The sequence below is a fragment of the Narcine bancroftii genome, chromosome 13 (assembly GCF_036971445.1).
Source record: "Narcine bancroftii isolate sNarBan1 chromosome 13, sNarBan1.hap1, whole genome shotgun sequence".
NCBI classification, from domain to species: domain Eukaryota; kingdom Metazoa; phylum Chordata; class Chondrichthyes; order Torpediniformes; family Narcinidae; genus Narcine; species Narcine bancroftii.
In genome coordinates this window covers 84798093-84818560 of record NC_091481.1, presented here as the reverse complement: position 1 = coordinate 84818560, position 20468 = coordinate 84798093, and the positions used below count along the sequence as shown (strand labels likewise).

Below are 20468 nucleotides of genomic sequence, written 5' to 3'. Positions count from 1 at the left end.
CTACAGGATCCCACCACCAGACATATTTTTTCCTCTCCTCTCGACCTTCTGCAGAGACTGCTCCCTCCACAATTTCCTTGTACACTCATCCCTTCCCACCCATCGCACCCCCTGTGCCAGCAGGAGGTACAACACTTGCATCCATACCTACTCCCTCACCATGGCCTGGGGTCCCAAAAAAACACTTCACTTGTACATCTAGAGGACTTATTTACTGCATCTGGTGTACCCTTTGTGGCATTCTCTACATCGGAGAGACCAATCATAGATGGGGAGATCGCTTTGCTCAGCACCTCTGCTCTATTCGCAATCACAGCGACCTCCCAGTGGCCAACATTTCAATTCTAAGTCACAATTCCGTGTTCAGATGTCTGTCCATAGCCTTGTGTACTATCCCACCCTGACCACTTGCAATTTGGAGGAACACCACCTTATTTTCCATCAGGGCATTCTCAGCCAGATGGCATTAACATCGACTTTACTATTTTCCACTAAACCTGCTTGCCTTTTCTTTCTCCTTCCCCTTTTCCTGTTTGTGCAGTTCCTCTACTCCATCCTTTCTCCCCCCCCCCCCCCCCCCCCCCCCCCCCATTGCTGCTGTCTCCTCCCCCCTTTCTCCACCTATCATCTCTTGCCTTTGTCCCCCCCACTCTTTAATTCGGACACTCGCCGGGATTTTCTCATACTTTGACGAAGGCCTCAAGCCCGTAACTTCGGTTCTGTATCTTCACCTTTGCTACATAAAGGACACTGTTTGACCTGCTGAGTTTCTCCAGCATTTTGTGTTTTTTCACTTCAACCATGGCGCCTACAGAATTTTATAATTTACTTCTGAGTGGAGTCTGAGGTTAGAGCAGGATATTTAGGAGTTTTGTTTTCTTGACATCAAGATAAGTAAAGTAGGAACTAGACAGGATGTTCTGAAGGACAAGATTTCAGTAGCTTTTTTGGACCATGATAAGCTTGGGAGGAAAAGCAGCGCATAATGCAAAACAGGGTGTCTAGGTGCCAATGAGGCAACACTCAGTTAAGATTAGCAAAGATAAAGGTGATAATGTGACAAAAGTAAGGTGCCGAGTAGGTGAATACCTTCTGAGGGTGTGTTCTTAAATTTTAAGGAAAGGAACTTTGTTTGGAAGAAAACCTTTGCTTTAAACTTGACTGTTTCTGGAAATGGTTTGATCAATTGCTAATTTCTAATACTCCCACACACCTCATTCCCAATTACCCTTCCAAAATTAAATCTATTTTTTTTTACATATTATATAAGCATCCAGTTAAACTGCCTTTTTAGTGAAACATTATTACTTGTTATTATGGAAAGAAAGAGTTTAAATGTTTTAATTTAAAATTTAGACATACATACAGCACGATAACAGGCTGTTTAGGCCCACGAGGCCATCCCACCCAGTCAATTGACCTGCAAACCCTGGTACGTTTTGAATGGTGAGAGGAAACTAGAGCCCCCGGGAAAACCCATATAGACACATTTGAACATCGGTCCTGATCTCTGGCGCTGTAACACCGTTGCGCCAACTGTTGCACTAATCTTGTTGCCCTACTCCATTCAATCCTTCTGTAAAGTCTTCATGTTTTACATCCAGACCCCACATAAGGCCTGAATGTAGACTCGCTCAATCTGTCCATCTCTTTTCCTCCACAGATGATATCAGATCTGCTGAGTTCCTCCAATAGTTTGTGTTCCGCTCGAGATTTCAACATCTGTTTATCATTCTCTGTGGATTAGATAGAAACTTATTTTTCCACTCCAATAATTGGATTTGGCTCTATGCAGACGTTGAAAATAAAATATAAAATTAATTTTGTAATGCTTGGCTATTTGCTGTGGTTAGAAAGTTAGAGAAGTTCAAACAAAACTCTTGCAACTGTTGTGGAGCATTACCACAAGCCCATACCTCTTAAAGGGCTTTATCACGGGAGATGTTTTGGTAGCGCAGTATACTTAATGCAGCACCAGTATTGCAGGATTCATGATCCTAGATGTTTTTAGCTAAGAACCAAGCTGATGTGATGTAAGGAAAGAATTTTCATTTGGTGAACGTTCCATTTATAAACAATGGGCTGCCATTTGGGTGCAGATTTCATCGTATTTGTTCTGTCTTCAGCTGTGCAGTCGGTTAGCCTGGTCATGCATCTTGGATTGTATGCTTACAGCTAGCTGAACATTTGCATAGGTAGGGGAGATAGGAGGGGAAAGAACTGAAGACACATGAAGTGCAAGGGGCCTGCCTCCTTATTGACTAAAATATAGAAAATCCTGGGCAATTTCTTAATAAACATACCTTAACTGATATTTGATATCCTAAACATTTTAACCATAGATGTTAAACTGTAAAAAAGAATGACCCGGTGAAGACACTAATTGGAACACTACTTAACTCTGTGAGTTATTACACAGTGATATGTTTTCACAGGTGTACATTGTACCTGGGATACACTTCATAGGTGTAAATTGTTACCAGGGCATGCTTTCACAGCTGTAAACTTAATGGTGAATACTTCTCCAGGTGTCAACCATTAGTTGAGTCTGCTTTCAAAGGTGTAGAATCTCAGTAACTGCTTCTCCAGATGTAGGCTTACTGGAATATCCATTGGTGTTAACTTTCAGTAAAGTATAGTTTCACAGATGTGGACTCTTGCTGGGGTACAGTTTTGCAGAGAAGTCGGTTTATCGCAGGGAAATGTAGTCTCATGGACTTGTTGCAAAATTGCATCCTAAAATTTCATATCTTAAAACCTTTTAACAGGAACGAATATCAGGCAACCCAGATGCGGAACTTGTTACTTGGCATCTATGTAAACCTAAATGTTTTTAAATTAATTTTCAATTTTGGCCCACGAGCCCGGGCTGCCCTATTACAGCCAATTGACCTAAACCTCCGGTACGTTTTCAACAGTGGGAGAAAACCGGAGTGCCTGGAGGAAACCCGTGTGGACACGGAGAGAACTACAAACTCCTTAAAAACACCACAAGATTTGAACTCCTGTCACTGGCGCTGTAACGGTGTCGTGTTAATCACTCTGCCCCCCTGACAAATCCTATTTTGAGTGGATTTTGCTGAAGACGATTGGAATTGGAGGCCCCAGCTGATGGATTTTTTTTAATTTTCCCCTTAGCCCGAGGCAAGCAGACCAATTGGAACACCCCTATTGCTCAGCCGGCTGACAATTCAGGTTGAGTAAATCAACCTGGGATTTACTGTCTGCATGGTATCATTATGCAGTTCATTTATTCACAACGGGAAAGTTGGAATGCTGTTTATAATATTTTCAATCTCATTTCTGTTCTGGCAGCAGCAAGTGACTTAGGAGGGATGAGCTCGGAAATTTGGGTACAGTCATTTTTGGTTTTCTCCATGAGATATAAAGAAATGACTGCAAGCAATGGATACAATAAAGAGCTGACAATGATCTTTTTTTTTACATAGCTGCTGTGTCTGGGAAATTATTCCCAATTTTCCAGAATGCAGTCTGGTAACGGGAATTCCCATTACGAAATTTTACCTCTGCGACCCCAGGACATTTTCACAGATCGCCTGCAATCTAAAGGAACTGAGGTAATCTGCAAACAACAGGCTAATGAATAGGATATAAATACCACACATTCTGTCTAAACTTGCGGTGTGATACAGGTATTTGGAGTTTTGATCATTCCTGTGTGAATGGCCACTCCTGGAAGGTAGGAAGACACTTCAGAATGGGAAAAAAAAGACGTATTCTATGTAAAAAAAAAAAAAAAAAAACCAGAAATGTCCCCAGTTGTGGTATTGAAGTCACAGGCTCCAGAACTAGTCATGTCTCAGGCAAGAGACCATTACCGTTACAGTATTGACATCTACCTGATGCCCCTTTCACACTTGCAAGTGGTCCCAGGAATTAATGGTCAGTTGGCCTTTAAAGTGTTTGGTGTGAAAGAAAAATCTTCTGAATACCCGGCATCAGATGAAGTCATTTCATGCCGGGGATTGATGGCCTCGTACAATCCCCAGCATCTGCAGATGCCAGCGTTGCAATGAGGCAATTATAGAATGGGCAATTGCAATGGGGGATTGAAATGACCCGATTTTTGCTTGAGTGCAGGAACATGAAGGAAGAAAAAATTAAAATGAAGGTATAAACTTAGTCATGGGAAAGTTGCAGCAGGAATGAGAGGAAATAAATAGCAATAGTGGACAATTTTTAAACAGCATGGGAAAGTTGGTAGCGCTATAGCGCACAATTTATAAAGACCGTGGGGGGAAAAGTGAAGGTGGACCTGACTTCCCATAATGCCGTGCGACAGAGAAACCTCGATGAGTGCTCCATGCATGCAGCCATGCATATAGCCCTTACTTTGCTGCACGGCATTCTGGGAGAACAGGTCTGCCATTGCTTTTTCCCACGGTATTTATCTATTGTGTGCAATAGCGCTACCAACTTTCCCACACTGTTTAAATTGTGTACGAATGCTACCAACTTTCCCTGTTAAAATAGTCTGCTATTTCTAGCACTTTCCTACGGTCTCTTATTAAGGTTTATATAGGTTGGCACAGCAACAACAGGGGCTGAAGGGCTCACACTGGGCTGTACATAAAGCTTAATTATGTTATAATTAGGCATGATTAATTTTGTTCAAATACAAGATCATAATACATCAGGATTTAGGGCAGGTCCACCATTGCTCGATGCTTCATGATGTCACCGGGAGAAGGTAGAGCAGTCCAACCCCAGGGATAGCTCCTCGCAAATGTGAAAGCGTTCAGTGTCCCAGTTAGGAGTGGTCAAGTGTGAAAAGCCAAACCCCCTCCATTCCTATCCCAGGACACGGAATGGCCGATTCAGTTGGACGCAAGTGTGAAAGCAGCTTGATAATTGCCAAATTATCAGTATGTCTTTTCAAAGAAAACTGATCAGATCTAACCCTGGCGGCTAATCACTTTGGCGTCTGTCAATTCTCAATCACCAGAAAAGTGATGAGGTGATACGATGGTGTTCGTAGCTTTTTTACTCACCAATAATCTGCTCCCTTTAATAGAACCACGTGGCTCCATTATGTCCTTATTCAAGCATAGAACAAGAGAAGAGTCTCATTGAAAAAGTGACCATGTGGTATTTGATTGTGTGTGACACCAAGAAGTCCTGATTGACATCAAGGGGAAAAGATTCAAGATTCCTTTATTGTCATGTAATAGTACAGAACATGTAATATTACACGAAATTGCCTTCTGCCTACCATATCGCCTGGTGCTCCTTGCAGCAAGAGAGAAAGAGAAGCAAAAGAGAGTCCCTTCAGAGTCACTGAGTGTCCGTGGATTCACCTCCAGCGCTCCCGCAGCCTCTGCAGTCATTAGCTCTGGATCCAAACCCCCGACACAGTCTGGAAGCCTTCAACACCCGTGGCCCTTCGGGAGCCCTTCTTGCCCTTGGCACACTCTCGAATCCCATCTCTGATACCTTGTTCCCTCTAAATACCTTGAGCCTCTATCCAGCAGCCCGCAGCCAGTGCGTGTAACCCAACCTCAGGTCGCTCGCAGCCTGTGTGGGTCCCTCAGCCGCTGAGCCCCTGGTGTGAAGTCATAGCTTGCAGAAAAGAAGATGGTTGGGGGTCAACTCTCCAAACCCCAGGTCAATTGCACCAGGAATTCCTTGGGTCAGTGTCCTATCCCTGATATTTTGAGTTTCTTTGTCATTGGCTTGTCTTGCATCAAGAGTTCAAAATTGGAGGCATTGTTAATGAATTTACAATGTTATTTCTAATAAACTTTTCAACCGACAAAGCAGCCCGTGCCTCCATGCTGCAAGACTCAGAAAACATTTAGCGATGAGTTGATAAGTGCCAAGTAACATTCATGCAACAAAATTGCCCCTCAATAGCTGTCTCCACCAAAGAATTTCCCAGAATGAGCATCATATTGGTCACCATCATCCAAAAACTCAGCTGGACCAGCCACTCAGAGTTGATCAGAGGATATCCTGTAGAAAGTGACTCGTCTCTCAACACCCCCAACCTTCTCCATCTACAAGGCATGCCATGAGGGTGATGGAATACACTCTATTTAGGGGTGGCATGGTGGTTAGTGCAACGCTGTTATAGTGCCAGCGATTGGAAATTGGGTTCGAATCTCGCACTGTCTGTAAGGAGTTTGTACATATTCCTTGTGTCTGTGTGAGTTTCCTCTAAGGACCCCGGTTTCCTCCCACCCTTCAGAAATGTAGGGGGGGTGGGGGGGAGGTGCTGTAGGTCAATTGGATGTAAATGGGTGGCACGGGCCCGTGGGCCAAAATGGCCTGTTACTGTGTGATATGGATGTCTAAATTTCCAACAAATTTCATGAATCTTCTTGTTATCCGGGCAAAGCAGTCAGTTTATTTGGTACTTCATTTCCTCCGGTTGCAGTGTTTACAATATTTAAAATACACTGCATTTATTGACCTTGTTTACTTCCATACCACACCCGAGGACAGAAAATCACTGGTAAACTATTTCCTACAGTCCCCCTCTAAGTACCGTACCCTACTGATCTAGAAATATGTTGGTGCTCCTTCATCATCGATGAAACCTTAATTCTGGAGCAACCAACCCATCAATACTGTGAATACATTCACCAGATGGACTACACAATGATTCAAAAAGGTAGCTAAGTACCATTAAACAGATAATGATGGCATGGCCAGTGATGTTCATGTCCTGAAAAATGATGAATAAAAAAGAGAGAACATGGTTCTTACAGCACAAAGGAACAACATGCCTCTGAGGATGAGGGTTGGTACCAACAGAAGGAACAGGGCAGCATTTTAAAGCTGTTCACATTCAGTAGCAGAAACCCTAATTGAACAATTTTAATGATGTAAGCTACAACTGGTTTATGGCAGCAGATGTGCGGTTTGTTGCCAGTGACTGAATTGAGACTAAAATTAATTTTTTACACCTTGCTGCAGATGATTCCTGAATTTTTTTGGCAATTGGCAGAGATGACTGTTCTAATTACCTATTGTCAGAGAAAAAGACCTGACACTATTATGCCATGCTACCCGTAATGTTTTGAATTTCCATTGCACGGCTGTTTAATCCCTTGCACCTAACTTTGCTCGTTTTAAAAAAAAATGTCTAAATGAAATCTATTAGCCAGCTCTGCGAGAGATGGGACGAATGGTCATTTCTGCTGTGAGAAAATATGAGCATTCAGACATGGAAGAAAGCCCTCTTTGATGGAGATGTATGGTGGGAGAATTCCTCATCACCTTTAAGTGCAAATCCTAGAATCGATAGCACCAGCACTTTTATACTTTCAGATTTTGAAGTATGGGGTCTTTTTATATGCAGGTAAATCCCTTGGAGGTCTTGCACCACAGACTTTTTTCATCTGTTTCATCCTCATTTGTTTAGTGCTAAACAAGGGGAATGTGAATGTAGCACACGTTCACATTTGGATGTGAAAGCTGTTCTTTTGATCTTGAGCTCAGCTTATGCCATCTGTATTTTGCAAATGGGCATGTGGGCTTTTAGCATGCAGCACACTTCTCTTCTGTTTGGGACATAAGGTGAAGAGATTGACGCTGAAGTTTGAATTCATGCTCTCCTGCCTGTGCCCTGTTACTCGGTTAATTGCCCACATGTCCAGACAAAGTCACTGCTTTCCTGCTCAGGCAGCCCTGCAGTAGGACATTAATGAATGAAATGATGCTAGCTTGTGGATGAGATGTATTTATACGTGCTGATGGAGTTGACCCTATTTTATGTCTGTTGGTTTTAATACTGAAAATAAATGTGTTGTTGTCCAAAGCTTTGGGGAGCTGGGTGAAACTTGAGTAAAGTTTAATTTTCTTTTGAAATGTGGGATTTTTATCCACTAATGAGTTCCCCAAAATGTCTCAACGTATTCATTGCTTACATTGTGAAGCAAACTGATCACATAAAATTTGAAACTTTAAACTCGACCTGCAGCACAGTTACAGGCCTTTTCAGCCACCCAATTGACCTACCACCCCTGGTACGTTTTTAAAGGTTAGAAGGAAATGGGACCATCCGGAGGAAACCCACGCAGACATGGGAAGAAGGTACAAACTCCTTACAGAGAGCATGGGATTTGGACCCCAGTCGCTGGCTCGCTAACTGTGCCACGGTTAGGAGTGGATTCGATAGAAAATGTCATAAAGATAAGAGATTTCACCAGTGCCGGGAGTTGCGGCCAGAATGGCAGGAAATAGTTTTGTGTGCTGGGAGGCATTCCAGAAAAAAATGGTTCCACAGAACTTATCTGACATAATTGACCCAATTAGATAGTCTGTGTAACTGTTCATGTGAACACAATGCAAACTTAATTCCCTCTGTGAAATAATGAAGGCAATTCAACTGAATTCAAGAGATGCTGAGTAATTTCTCATCTGTCATGCTGAACTGTGAAGGTGAATTGAGAGGAGTTACTTAGCTTCACCCTAATTACTAATGCACACAATGACTTGTAATTGTGCAACTGTATTAAATGAGGAGCGACTGTATTGAAAGCAGCCGAGTAAATGCTAAATGAACTCAATGAGTGCGTGGAAAATGGCAAGTGAAACATAATTCATCCTGGTGCACTCGGTCGGTGCGTGTGGATGGGAAGAGAGACTCCGTGAATCTGAGTTTGCTGAAGAATGACGAAAGAAATCTTGGAGATTTACGAATTATTTTATGTACCAGAAGCAATGCAAAGAGGGGTGGTTCCTGTGAATTCATATATTCACCAAGATCGTATTAAGTGATGGAACCAGATTGAAGGGCTGCATGGCCTTCTCCTGTCTTATTTTCTATAATAATTTTTAAACACCACTGTGTTCCAGGAAATGATTTCCAATTGTAAAAAGATCAGAACAGGAATATGGGACTCTTTCCCGTTCCGACATTTTACCTCCTCAACCCCTAATTATTTTCATGGATCACCTGCAGTCTAAACTGAACTGCAGGCGATCCGTGAACAACCGTCTAATGAATAGGACATTGAGCCTCCTTCCACTCCTTCTGAGGGGCGCTGGACAAAGTGGCGACTCTGTCTGCCTTACAGCAGACAAGAGTTAAAAGAATTTCATGTATGTTACATTCTAAATGTAGTATTTCCCTTTACCGCAAATACCGCCCTTCAGATATTCTGTCTAAACCCGCGATGTTTGGAGTTTTGGTTGTTCCTGTGTGAACAACCAACTCCCGGAAGATAGAGAGACAGTTCAGAATGGAAAAATTATGCAAGTTCTATGTAAAAAAAGAAAACAAAAAAATCTGTTTCTGTGCTTAACTCAAGGGCAGAAAGAGGTTCTTTACACTTTATCCAATACTAGTAAATGCTCAATTTGAACTTTCAGCAAAGAGAATACAAATGGAATCTCTGTTAAAAGAGGCCATTTTAGCAAAGAAGGAGAGGTTTTGTTTAATTTTTTTAGATGGAGCAAGATAAGACGATACTAGTTCGATGGGTCAGAAGTATGGAGAAACAATGGTCAACCCATCTAATTGAGTTTGTGTATCCGTAATAGGTAGAACCCGGCAGTGCGGGGATGGGAAACAATGAGGTGGGAGGCTGTGGGAGGGAGGTGACCAGAGGTGATAAGGTTGGGGGATATCATTGGAGATGACGTCTTGATGTGCTTTGGTGGGGCCCTGTGGAAGGGGTAGGTAGGAAGAGAAGTCTGAGAGCTGTTGTGTGGTCTCGGCAAGGTAGAGGTCAGTGCGCCAGACCACCACCCACAACACCACCCTTGTCTGCGAGTTTTGATTGTCAGGTTGGGATTGTTGCAAAGAGAGTGGAGGGCAAGAGCATTCAGAGGAGGTGAGATTGGAATAAGAGAGGGAAGTGGTGAAGTGAGACAGTCGATGTCTTGGTGATCAAAAGATCCAGAGCGGCCAGTTGGCCAGGACGAGAGGAGGAAGAAGGCCTTTATTATTTTAGATGGTGTTGAGGTAAGACCGTAGTAGTTCGGTGGGGCAGGGGATCTTTTTTTTTAGATGGGAGGAAGAGAGAGATGTGTGAGACACATTATCTGCTGGCTGAGATGTAAACCTGTCAGTAAACTTTCACCTGTAGAAGAAGTACAATCGAGCATTTGACAATTGTTTTACAGCAAATTTAGAGTTTATTTCGAAGCACCAACATTTACCTCAGATGTTTGTCTGCAATAAACAAATTTGTGTGTCACATATACTGAGCTCCAGTGAAAAGTTTAGTTCTGAATGCATGAAGGCAATTCTCAAAAAGTTCAATTCTTTTTACTGATAACGGTAAGATTAATCATATAATGCCAGCAGTTAACTTTAATATAACAGGCAAGTAAAAATTAATAGCAACTTCCTGATGAGAATCTGGTACAATTGTCGCTCCAGTCATAGCTTCTGTCTCCATCTTATAACCCCCAAATCGTTCAAACTTCACCAGTCTGACACAGAGGCGTAATTGGAAAACTTACATTCATGCAAGTTAGAAAGGGTTCCTACATTGAGCTGGATCCAGTGTGTTTAGAATCAGGTTTATTGCTATGAACATGTCACAAGATGTGTTGTTTTTGCGGCAGTAATATTGTGTATTACAGGGGGGGAAATTACTATTTCATAAATGCACAATTTTTTTTCTTTTTCAATAATTTTATTAGCATTTCATAATATATACAGCTTAAGGAGAATAGAAATAACACAATTAAAATGGTCTGTCCAAGTCTACAGGCGTGTATCATATAAATTCCAAAGAGAGAAAACCTGATATATTAGAAATAATTCTCCTAACAAAGGGTATATATTTAAAACCCAACTGATCTACTAAAAAAAACCATATAAAAACACAACTGAGCAGCCTATCCCAAGGATCTGTCCAAATAAATGCACAATTTTAAAAAATAAATTAGTGCCAAAAAAGTGAGGTAGTGTCTGTGGTTCATTGTCCATTCAGAAATCTGATGTCAAAGGTGAAGAAGCTGTTTTTGTAATTTTGGGTGTTCGTCTTCAGCCTCTTGTACTTCCTTCCTGATGATAGCAGGTGTGAAGAGGCCATGGCCTGGGTGGTGAGGGTCCTTATGATAGATGCTGCTTTCTTGTGACACCACCTCTTGTAGATGTACTTAGTGGAGGATAGACTAATGGCACTGGCTGATTTTCAGAGATGATTCAACATGTTCAGCTCTCTGCTGCACAGCATGTATTTCCATCCATGAATTCTTGTGTGGGCTTTGGAGAGATGAATTTTACTGTCGGATTTTTTAATGATAGAACATTTAGGCATATTCTCACCTTTATTTAGAACACCCTGCTTTTGACTATTGATGTCAAGCCTTAGTGCACGTGCCTTGCACAGTTTATTAAAGGTTACGGAGAGAAGGCGGGTACGGGGTACTGAACTTTAAAGATCAGCCATGATCTCGTTGAATGGCGGAGAAGGGTCGAATGACCTACTCCTGCTCCTATCTTCTATGTTTCTATCTCCAATGATTGTACTTTTTGTGGAGAAATCACGTCCAATTGTAGAACCCGTACCTCACCACTAAAATTATGATGTCTCGGAAATGTAAACCAGGATTAATACTGTGCTTTTAATATTGACTATAGATGTAGGTTCAGATTTATTGTCAGAGTACACACATGACAATACATACAGCCCTGAGATACTTTACCCTGCAGGGGCGAGGCAGAAGTACCACTTTTTGGCAGTGCGAGAAAAAAACTGACTCAATGTATGCATATAAATAAAGAAATAATGTTAACCACTGACTGTGCCACACAGAAGAAAAAAAATCAATAGTGCAAAAGTAAGAAGCCTTAAACGTCCCTCGCTCCCTGAACCGTAATACCTTGTGTCTTTGAAATTGCTCTTTTGTGATCGTATTTGAAGTGCGAGGTCGCAGTTTGTTCACCAATGTCAACTATCAAGATTACAGATGAATATTCTGAATACAAGATATGCAGGGATTTGAGATAGCCTGCAGTTTGAGTAAAATGTTGGGCTGCCTCTAAAGACCAGCAATGAAGTCACTGCTCGCTGGAAAAAAACCCATTCATATGATAGAAGGGCCTCTTACTAAAAGGTGGTGCAGGAACATCTTCATAATAAATTAATTTGGAAACCAACCACCAAGAATCAACTCCAGGCAATTCTCCTATCTGCCTGCCCTTCCCTTACCCATCTACATTTTCCTTAGTTGAAAGATTTTCAATTTACATCAGTCTGTGACTTGCATTTTAATAAATACCCACAGTTACCATAGTTCAAGGGAAAAAAGTGGCTTTACACAATAGTGCAGATGTGCTTTTAAGGGCGTCAGAGTAGTTTATGGTTAGTATAGTAAGGAGGGATTCAAGAACCTGATGCCAGTGGGAAATAAATTGCTCTTGAACCTGGAGGCAGTGGTCTTCGAGCTATCGTACCTTCCTGAAGGGAGCAGCGAGAAGAGGCTGTGACCAGGGCTGATGGGGACACTTTATGATGTTAGCTGCCTTCTTGAGGCACCATTTCACATTGAATGGATGAGAGGTTGGAGCCTGTGACGGCCGTGTTTACAACCTTATGCAGCCTTCTGCATTCATCGGCACTTGAATGATGCAACTGGTCGGTAAAATCCTTTCCTTATTTCAGTGCGTTCGTGACTGTTGACTAGCTGAAACTATAAATGCAAAACCAACGACAATTTGCTTTTATTATGTCATCAATCTGCACTGGTCCCTTGACTCTTTGACTTGGAGGTTTAACACTTGCAAGTAATTCAGAATTATTTGCCTTGCCCAGCACATTTGAGTGGAATTATTTGATGTAATTTAGTTCAATAAATCATGAGCTTGCTTCCTCTTTGTCTTCTGCTCTATCCCCCCACCCTCCCTTTTGTACTTGCGCCTGATTTGAGCACTGACCAGTCTCTTTTAACATCCATGCGTAAGGATCCCTTTCTTAATGATTTGCAGAGGTCCCTTTGAAAGTGATGCAATTTAGAGTTTAGTTGCAGTGTAAGTTACTGTGTGGGAATCTTCATGTTTTGAGTCTCCCTGGGAAACCCCTTGCTTCTTCAGTCTCATCCTAACACATTACAAATGAATAGTTGAAGAGCACACTCCTGACGAAGTAACTTGAACACATCCCTCTACTTTGAACCTGCATTTGTTGATCTAATAAAGAATGTCTTGCATTGTATCAAAAGCTTTGTGTTTGTGAGACCATGAAAATTAACTCTTGCCATGGTTCTTTTGAGACCCATTGGTTTGTTTTAGAAATTTAAATCTCTGAAGTAAGATTGGTACTTTTTCTTTGGAGATTTGTTCTCATCACAGCTTCTCCCATTATCTAGTGTAAGCGTGCATGCTTTATTAATGTGTTCTTTTTTCACCTAGCTCTCAAGAAAATGGATTCTCCAGCAATGGCCACAGGTTGATCATGAGCAAAGATGTCTTGAGAACCTGTCTGTTCCCTCCTTCCTCGCTTTAGCTTCTAATCCTGTTGCTTATAGACACAGTCGGCATGAATTGGAAACAACCTCTCCTCCTCACTGATGATCAACACAGGCGCACCTCGAGGATGCGTGCTTAGCCCTCTGCTCCACTCATGACGGAGTGGCCAGGCACAATTCGTACGCTAGCTACAAATTTGCTGATGACCCCGCGGTTGTCGGCAGAATCACAGATGGCAATGAGGAAGCTTTTAGGAAGGAGCTAGTTGAGTGGTGTCACAGTAGCAAACTTGCCCTCAGCGTTAACAAAACCAAAGAGATGATTGTGGACTTTGGGAGGAAATCAGGAGAAACTAACCCCAGTCCTCATCGAAGGGTCAAGAACTTCAAATTCCTGGGTGCCGACATCTCTGAGGATCTGTCCTTGAGCCTCCATGTTGACGCAGTGACGAAGAAGGCTCGTGAGGAGATTTGTTAGGTCACCATTCTCAAAAACTTGAGCTAGCATTCAGGGCAGAAAAACTCAAGAGGGTTGTTAGCTCGGCTTGTGACATCATGGGCACCAGTCTTAATTCCATCTATCCTCAAAGACCCCCACCACCCAGGCCCTGCTCTCTACACTTTGCTACCATTGGGAAAAAGGTACAGGGGCCTGAAGTCAAGTGAACCCCAGACACTACCTCACTTTGTCTTTTTCTTGCACTATTTTTATTTATTTTGAAATGTGGTTTATGTAAATATTTGCCCTGTGACGCCGCTGTAAAACGATGAATTTTGTGACATGTTAGCGACAATAAATTTAAATTCTGATGGTACTGCCCTGGGGTTGATCTTTACACATCAAATACTTGAGACACTTCTCCATCCATCACACCATTGTGAAGTGGTACTTCCCTGACCCCCCACCTTCTTGCAAGTTTCCATTATCAGCATCTCCTCAGCAGCAAAATGTCTTAATCGCAATCGTGCAATTCTATTCTCTTACATATAACAGCTTATTTTGTACAAGTTTGTGCTTGAACGATTTCTTGAATTAATCTAAATTTCACTGTTGTGTTCCTAAATCTAAGATGATTCCAAATCTGAATTTATTGCTATGAACATGTCATGAAATGTGTTGTTTTACGGCAGCGTAACAGTGCAAACATTTCTATACACCACCCTAAAAAATAAATAAAAATAGAGCAAGAAAAAGACAAAGTAAGGCATTGTCCGTCGTTCATTGTTCAATCCGGAATCTGAGGCAGCAGGGAAGAAGCTGTCCTTATAGCGCTGAATGTTCATCTTCAGTCTCCTGTAAATTTTTCCCAGATGATAGCAGAGTGAAGAGGGCATGGCCTGGGCATGAGGATCTTTGAGGATAGAGGCTGCTTTCTTAAGACACTGCCTCTTGTAGATGTCCTCAATGGAATGTGAACTGGTGCCCATGTTGTTGCAAGCTGAGTTAACAACTCTCTGGAGTTTATTCTTGTCCCGAGTGTTGGCGCCTCTCTACCAGACAGTGATGCAACCAGCCAGATTGCTCTCCACGGAACACCCGTAGAAGTCTACTATGGTCTTCAGTGACGAACGGAATCTCCTCACCAAGTCTAGCCGCTGGCGAACCTTCTTCAGTGCTGTATTAACATGGAGGCTCCAGGACAGATCCTCGGAGATGTAGACATTCAGGAATTTAAAGTTCTTGGTTCTCTCCACTGCTGACCCCCTCAATAAGGACTGGATCAAGGACCTTGATCATTCCTGAATCCTGAATTTTAAACTAGGTTATGGGTTGATTGGGTTTCAAACCGACTGAATTAGGGTCTGGGATAAGAGCATCGAGGATATATGGGAATCCAAAATGGTTTATATTCATCTTGTTTGCTTTCTTTCCATTCATTGCTTTTTGTAGTATCTTGCCTGAGGAGGCAGTTTACATGGTTACTTAGATAAAGTATTAGGATGAGTTATGATAATATTGAATTGACCAGAATCCATGAATTACTCGCTGTTGCCTTTAGAACAGTTGAAGGGTTGATGATCATGTATGACCTGCAGGTACAGTAGTACAGCCAGCTTTGGTTTGTCAGCCGTCACCCCCTGATGGTGTACCTGGTAGGGGACTGAAAATCTTCACCGACCAACTAGCCAGAGTGTTCACGGACATTTTCAACCTCTCTCTGCAGCAGTCAGAGGTTCCCACCTGCTTCAGAAGGGCATCAATGATCTTGGTACCCAAGGAGCTCAACAATTACAGCCCAGTAGCACTAACTTCTACTGTGATGAAATGCTTTGAGAGGCTGGTCATGACCAGAATTAACACGGATCGAAGTAAAGATCTGGACCTACTGCATGCCTTTCATCACAATCGCTGCACTGGCTCTCCACTCGGCTCTGGATCACCTCAAAATCATACTTAGGGCTGCTCTTCATGGACTACAGCTCGGCCTTCAACACCATCATTCTCTCAGTGCTGCTCAAAAGCTATAAACTCTGGGCCTCTGTACCCCCACCTGCAACTGGATCCTTGACTTTCTCCTCAGAGGATCGCAGTCAGTAGCAATTGGAAACAACATCTCTTCTCACTGATTATCAACACAGGCGCACCTCAAGGATATGTGCTTAGCCCACTGCTCTACTCGTTACACACCCATGACTGTGTCCAATTCCAATACCATCTATAAGTTTGCCAAAGACACCAAAGTTGTCGGCAGAATCACAACTAGGGATGAGGTCAGCTCATTGAATGGAAAACAACAACAACTTTTCACTCAAAGTCAGCAAAACCAAGGAGATGATTGTGGACTTCAAGAGGAAGTCAGGGGAACACGACCCAGGACTCAGTAGTGGAGAGGGTCAAGAACTTCAATTCCTGGGTGTTAACATCTCCGAGGATCAGTCCTGGATCCTCCAAGTTGATGTAATCACAAAGAAAGTTTGCCAGCGGCAAATATTAGTGAGGCGTCCGAGGAGATTCGATATGTCACTGAGGACTCTAGTAAACTTGTATAGGTGTTCCGTGGCTGGTTGCATCACTACCTGGTACAGAAGCGTCAACTCTCAGGACAAGAATAAACTCCAGAGGGTTGTTAACTCGGCCTGCGACATCACGGGCACCAGACTTCACTCCATCAAGGACCATCTACACGAGGAGGTGTCTTTTTTTTTAAAAAAGCAGTCTCTATCCTCAAAGACCCCCAACACCCAGGCCATGCTATCTTCACTCTTCTACCATCAGGAAAAAAGTACAGGAGCCTAAAGACAAGCACTCAGCGGGACAAGGACGGCTCCTTCCCCTCCGCCATCAGATTCCTAAATAATCAATGAACCATAGACACTGCCTCACTTTTCATGCCCTATTACTTGTTTATGTTGCATGATGGTTATAATATGGATGTTACACCGTGACGCTGCTCCAAAACATCGAATTTCGTGACTTGTTCAGGACAATAAATTCTGGGGGGTTTTTTTGTGGTTCCTACCAACAATTTATGGTTTCAAGTGCATGATATTACTTGGGTACATGTATTTGTAAATCATTCCTTCCAACCTTGCACTGCTTATCTTATAGTGGCTTATACAATATCACTGAGGCACAATATTATAATTGCTTAGCTTCAGGCAAAATCAATGGGTTGAAACATGCTTATGCCATGTATGGAAGAAAACCAATGGGGAGTTCCTCAATGCAGTTCTGCACATTCTTGACTCTTGCCTATGCATTGCAGAATGGAAATCAGGAATGTGCTGGTGGTCATGCTAAACTCCAGTTTTTCTGCCCAAGTGCTGTGTTGCACTGAAGCTTACCTTAAATGAACTTTGAATCAGCCAAAGTTTGATTCAATATGCAAGACCACACGCGTTAGTGCTGCCAGGTGGGGAAGGTGGTCTCTCAGCCCATAGTAAGTTGAAAGAATTGTAAAATAAAGTGAATAAATCATAGATTTGTGATGCAGGTCATTCTATTTGTCACACTCGGCCTGCGACATCACCGGCACCAGTCTCCACTCCATCAAGGGCATTGACAAGAGGCGGCATCTTAAGAAAGCAGCCTCTATCCTCAAGGACCCTTACCATCCAGGCCCTGCCCTCTTCACTCTGCTACCATCGGGGAAAAGGGTACAGGAGGCTGAAGACGAGCACCAAGCGGCACAAGGACGGCTTCTTCCCCTCCGCCATCAGATTCCTGAAGGATCAATGAACCACAGACACTGCCTGACTTTGACTTCTCCTCTATTATTTATTTATTTTTATATAATCTGAATGTTTGCGCTATATGACGCCACTGCAAAACAATGAATTTCGTGACAAGTTCATGACGATAAATCCTGATTCTAAAATCTTTTGAATAGTTTATAGTGATGCTTCAATGTGAAAATATTGCAATGTACCTAATCCGATTGGCAAAGTAATGTTCAGCATTCATCACCTTTTTGCATGTTCAAGGGCTCGTGTGTCACAGTTTTGAGACAAATATCTGTCAATATCATTTGAAAGGCTCCTGCATAATCAGGAATATCTAAAACTGTCTGTAAGGTCATCTGTCTCTGGGTCTAGGAACTAACACTTGGTTTGTGGGAACACGAATTCCCACCTTGTACCTCTGGTAAGGCTGTGGTGACGAGCATTTAGCACTTTGTTGAAGAAACATTCCATTTGGAGCAGCTTAAATGTGTCTGGAAACACACTTTACCTATTTAAAGTTCTGGTGGTGTGGGTGCTTTCAAAATTTTTATCTATATTTGTGTCCTTTGGTAGATTTTCTACATTATTACGTCCTAAGATGCTAGAAAGCAGCAGGGGAGCAGTGAGAAAAATTCTGTCAGAAATCTCTTTAAAGAAACATCTTCAGGATGCAGACTTTTATGTTTCACTCCCAAGAGGCTATACTTGATATTATTTTAATTTAAAAATTAAGTGTTTCTGAGGGGTACAGTTGAGAGATTCTTACCATCGCCAGTTAAGAATCAAATCAGCCTATGCCATTAGATGTGAGTGTGTCTAAAAATTTCACTGAATCAGAAAATGTCTCCAGCTACCACACAGAAGGGGACAGCGTGGCCTGTTGAGTCCAATCCATCTATACACAATTCTAAAGTCTCCTTCTGACTCTTTTCCAAAACATTTAGATACTGTACTTATTCAGCTCCTTTTTGAATGCTACCATTGAACTTGTGTTACCACCCTGTCAATGTGGGTAGTTTACATTCTAACCATTCTGTTTTACATAAAAATTTTCTCATCACTTTTGGTGATGAAGAGGTATGAAGCTTCAGACTTGGGCAAACGGAGGAAGCCGCGATTCTGGAGGAGGTAGTTCTTCGGCTCTCTGAAAGCATTGTCGGAAATGTCTACTGTCGGGTTGAGTGGAAAGGCGAGAGGGCAGAGTCCTAGAAGGCGACTGGCGTGAACAAAGGTGGCAGAGCTGTGACAAGGCCCTATGGATAATATGGAGGACTTGAGGCTGTGAGGTCTGGCCTCACGGGAAGGACAGCACCGAAGGGCTCAGGATGTGGGAACTTGCGACTGGGCAGTAGTTGGTCACTGTTGAACTTTACATCTATGAGCGGATACATCAATTGTATTTAACTCCTCAGAAATTAAATTTAATTTCTTCAGATTTATGTTTTAGATGTTCCAAAGAAGTACCGGCAGGTTCTTTTTCACACTTGACTTGGCTATGTAATAAGGTTCAATTTTTTTGGATATGGCTTAAGGAATTTTTAGAGAAACTGTCACTTCTTCCAGAATTGAATTCATTGCTCCATTTGTCGACTGGCTAGTTTTTTTAAATAAAGATTAAACCTAACCTTTCTGCTCAATAGTATTCTGTGCCACTGTGTTTGGAGCTCGGGAACATATGTTGTACAGTACTAATAATTTTCTAAGCATGTCCTAACTCACACTTTTCAAAGATGTATCCAAAGCCCTTTTATTGCATGGCCTTTAGAATTGTAAATGGACATAAATTGCTCAATCCTCTCAATAGTTCCAATTTAGTTTTTGTAATTTTGAGCCATTTCATTTATTCTTTCTTTGGCTTGGCTTCGCGGACGAAGATTTATGGAGGGGTATGTCCACGTCTGCTGCAGGCTCGTTAGTGACTGACAAGTCCGATGCGGGACAGGCAGGGACGGTTGCAAGGGAAAATTGGTGGGTTGGGGTTGGGTGTTGGGTTTTTCCTCCTTTGTCTTTTGTCAGTGAGGAGGGCTCTGCGGTCTTCTTCAAAGGAGGTTGCTGCCCGCTGAACTGTGAGGCGCCAAGATGCACGGTTGGAGGCGATATCGGCCCACTGGCGGTGGTCAATGGGGCAGGCACCAAGAGATTTCTTTAAGCAGTCCTTGTACCTCTTCTTTGGTGCACCTCTGTCTCGGTGGCCAGTGGAGAGCTCGCCCTAGAACACGATCTTGGGAAGGCGATGGTCCTCCATTCTGGAGACGTGACCCACCCAGCGCAGTTGGGTCTTCAGCAGCGTGGACTCTGCCAGCTTGAGTACTTCGATGTTGGTGATGAAGTCATTCCAATGAATGTTGAGGATGGAGCGGAGACAGCGCTGATGGAAGCGTTCTAGGAGGTGTAGGTGATGCCGGTAGAGGACCCATGATTCGGAGCCGAACAGGAGCGTGGGTATGACATTTATAATGCACATGGAAACTCACAAGTGAAAACCAGCTCTCAAATGATCACAAAGCTGGGGTACGTTAAGTTAGGTTGACAGTTTCACATGAAATTTCCAGGAACTACTGATTTTTTTTCTTGAGTAATAAATGAATGAAGGAAGGTGTCGTCATGGTGTTTTTTTTAAAGAGTTTTAAACACAGCAGTTGTCATCCTATCTTATTACTTGGAATAGTTACGGAAAATGTCTTTGCTGAACTAAGGGCGAAAATTGCTGTGAAGAGTTGCCAGAAATAGTTCAATGCCCCCGCTTTTGGTAAAGCATCTTCAGGTTGCTATTGTAATTCTGTTCTATTCAATGAACTATACCTTGTTTATTTGTGTGCATCTGGCAAGGGTTGTTGAATTATTCTACATAATTGCACTTCTGGCATTACATAGTGTGAAAGCTATTCGATTTTTAAAATTTAAAAGAAAAA

At 42.4% G+C, this 20468-nt stretch overlaps 1 protein-coding gene across 3 annotated transcripts in view; it reads left to right on the top strand.

The window, feature by feature from the left end:
- The window catches only part of timm50 (translocase of inner mitochondrial membrane 50 homolog (S. cerevisiae)), a 149160-nt gene that overhangs the window by 64342 nt on the left and 64350 nt on the right, over positions 1-20468 (top strand). For 2 of the 3 annotated variants that reach the window (XM_069909403.1, XM_069909402.1), the window contains exon 3: positions 3450-3578. The exons of the other annotated variant lie outside the window; for it this stretch is intronic. In XM_069909403.1, the coding sequence (XP_069765504.1) occupies positions 3450-3578 (129 nt within the window). The remainder of the gene's footprint in view (positions 1-3449; positions 3579-20468) is intronic. 3 annotated transcript variants of the gene reach the window in all.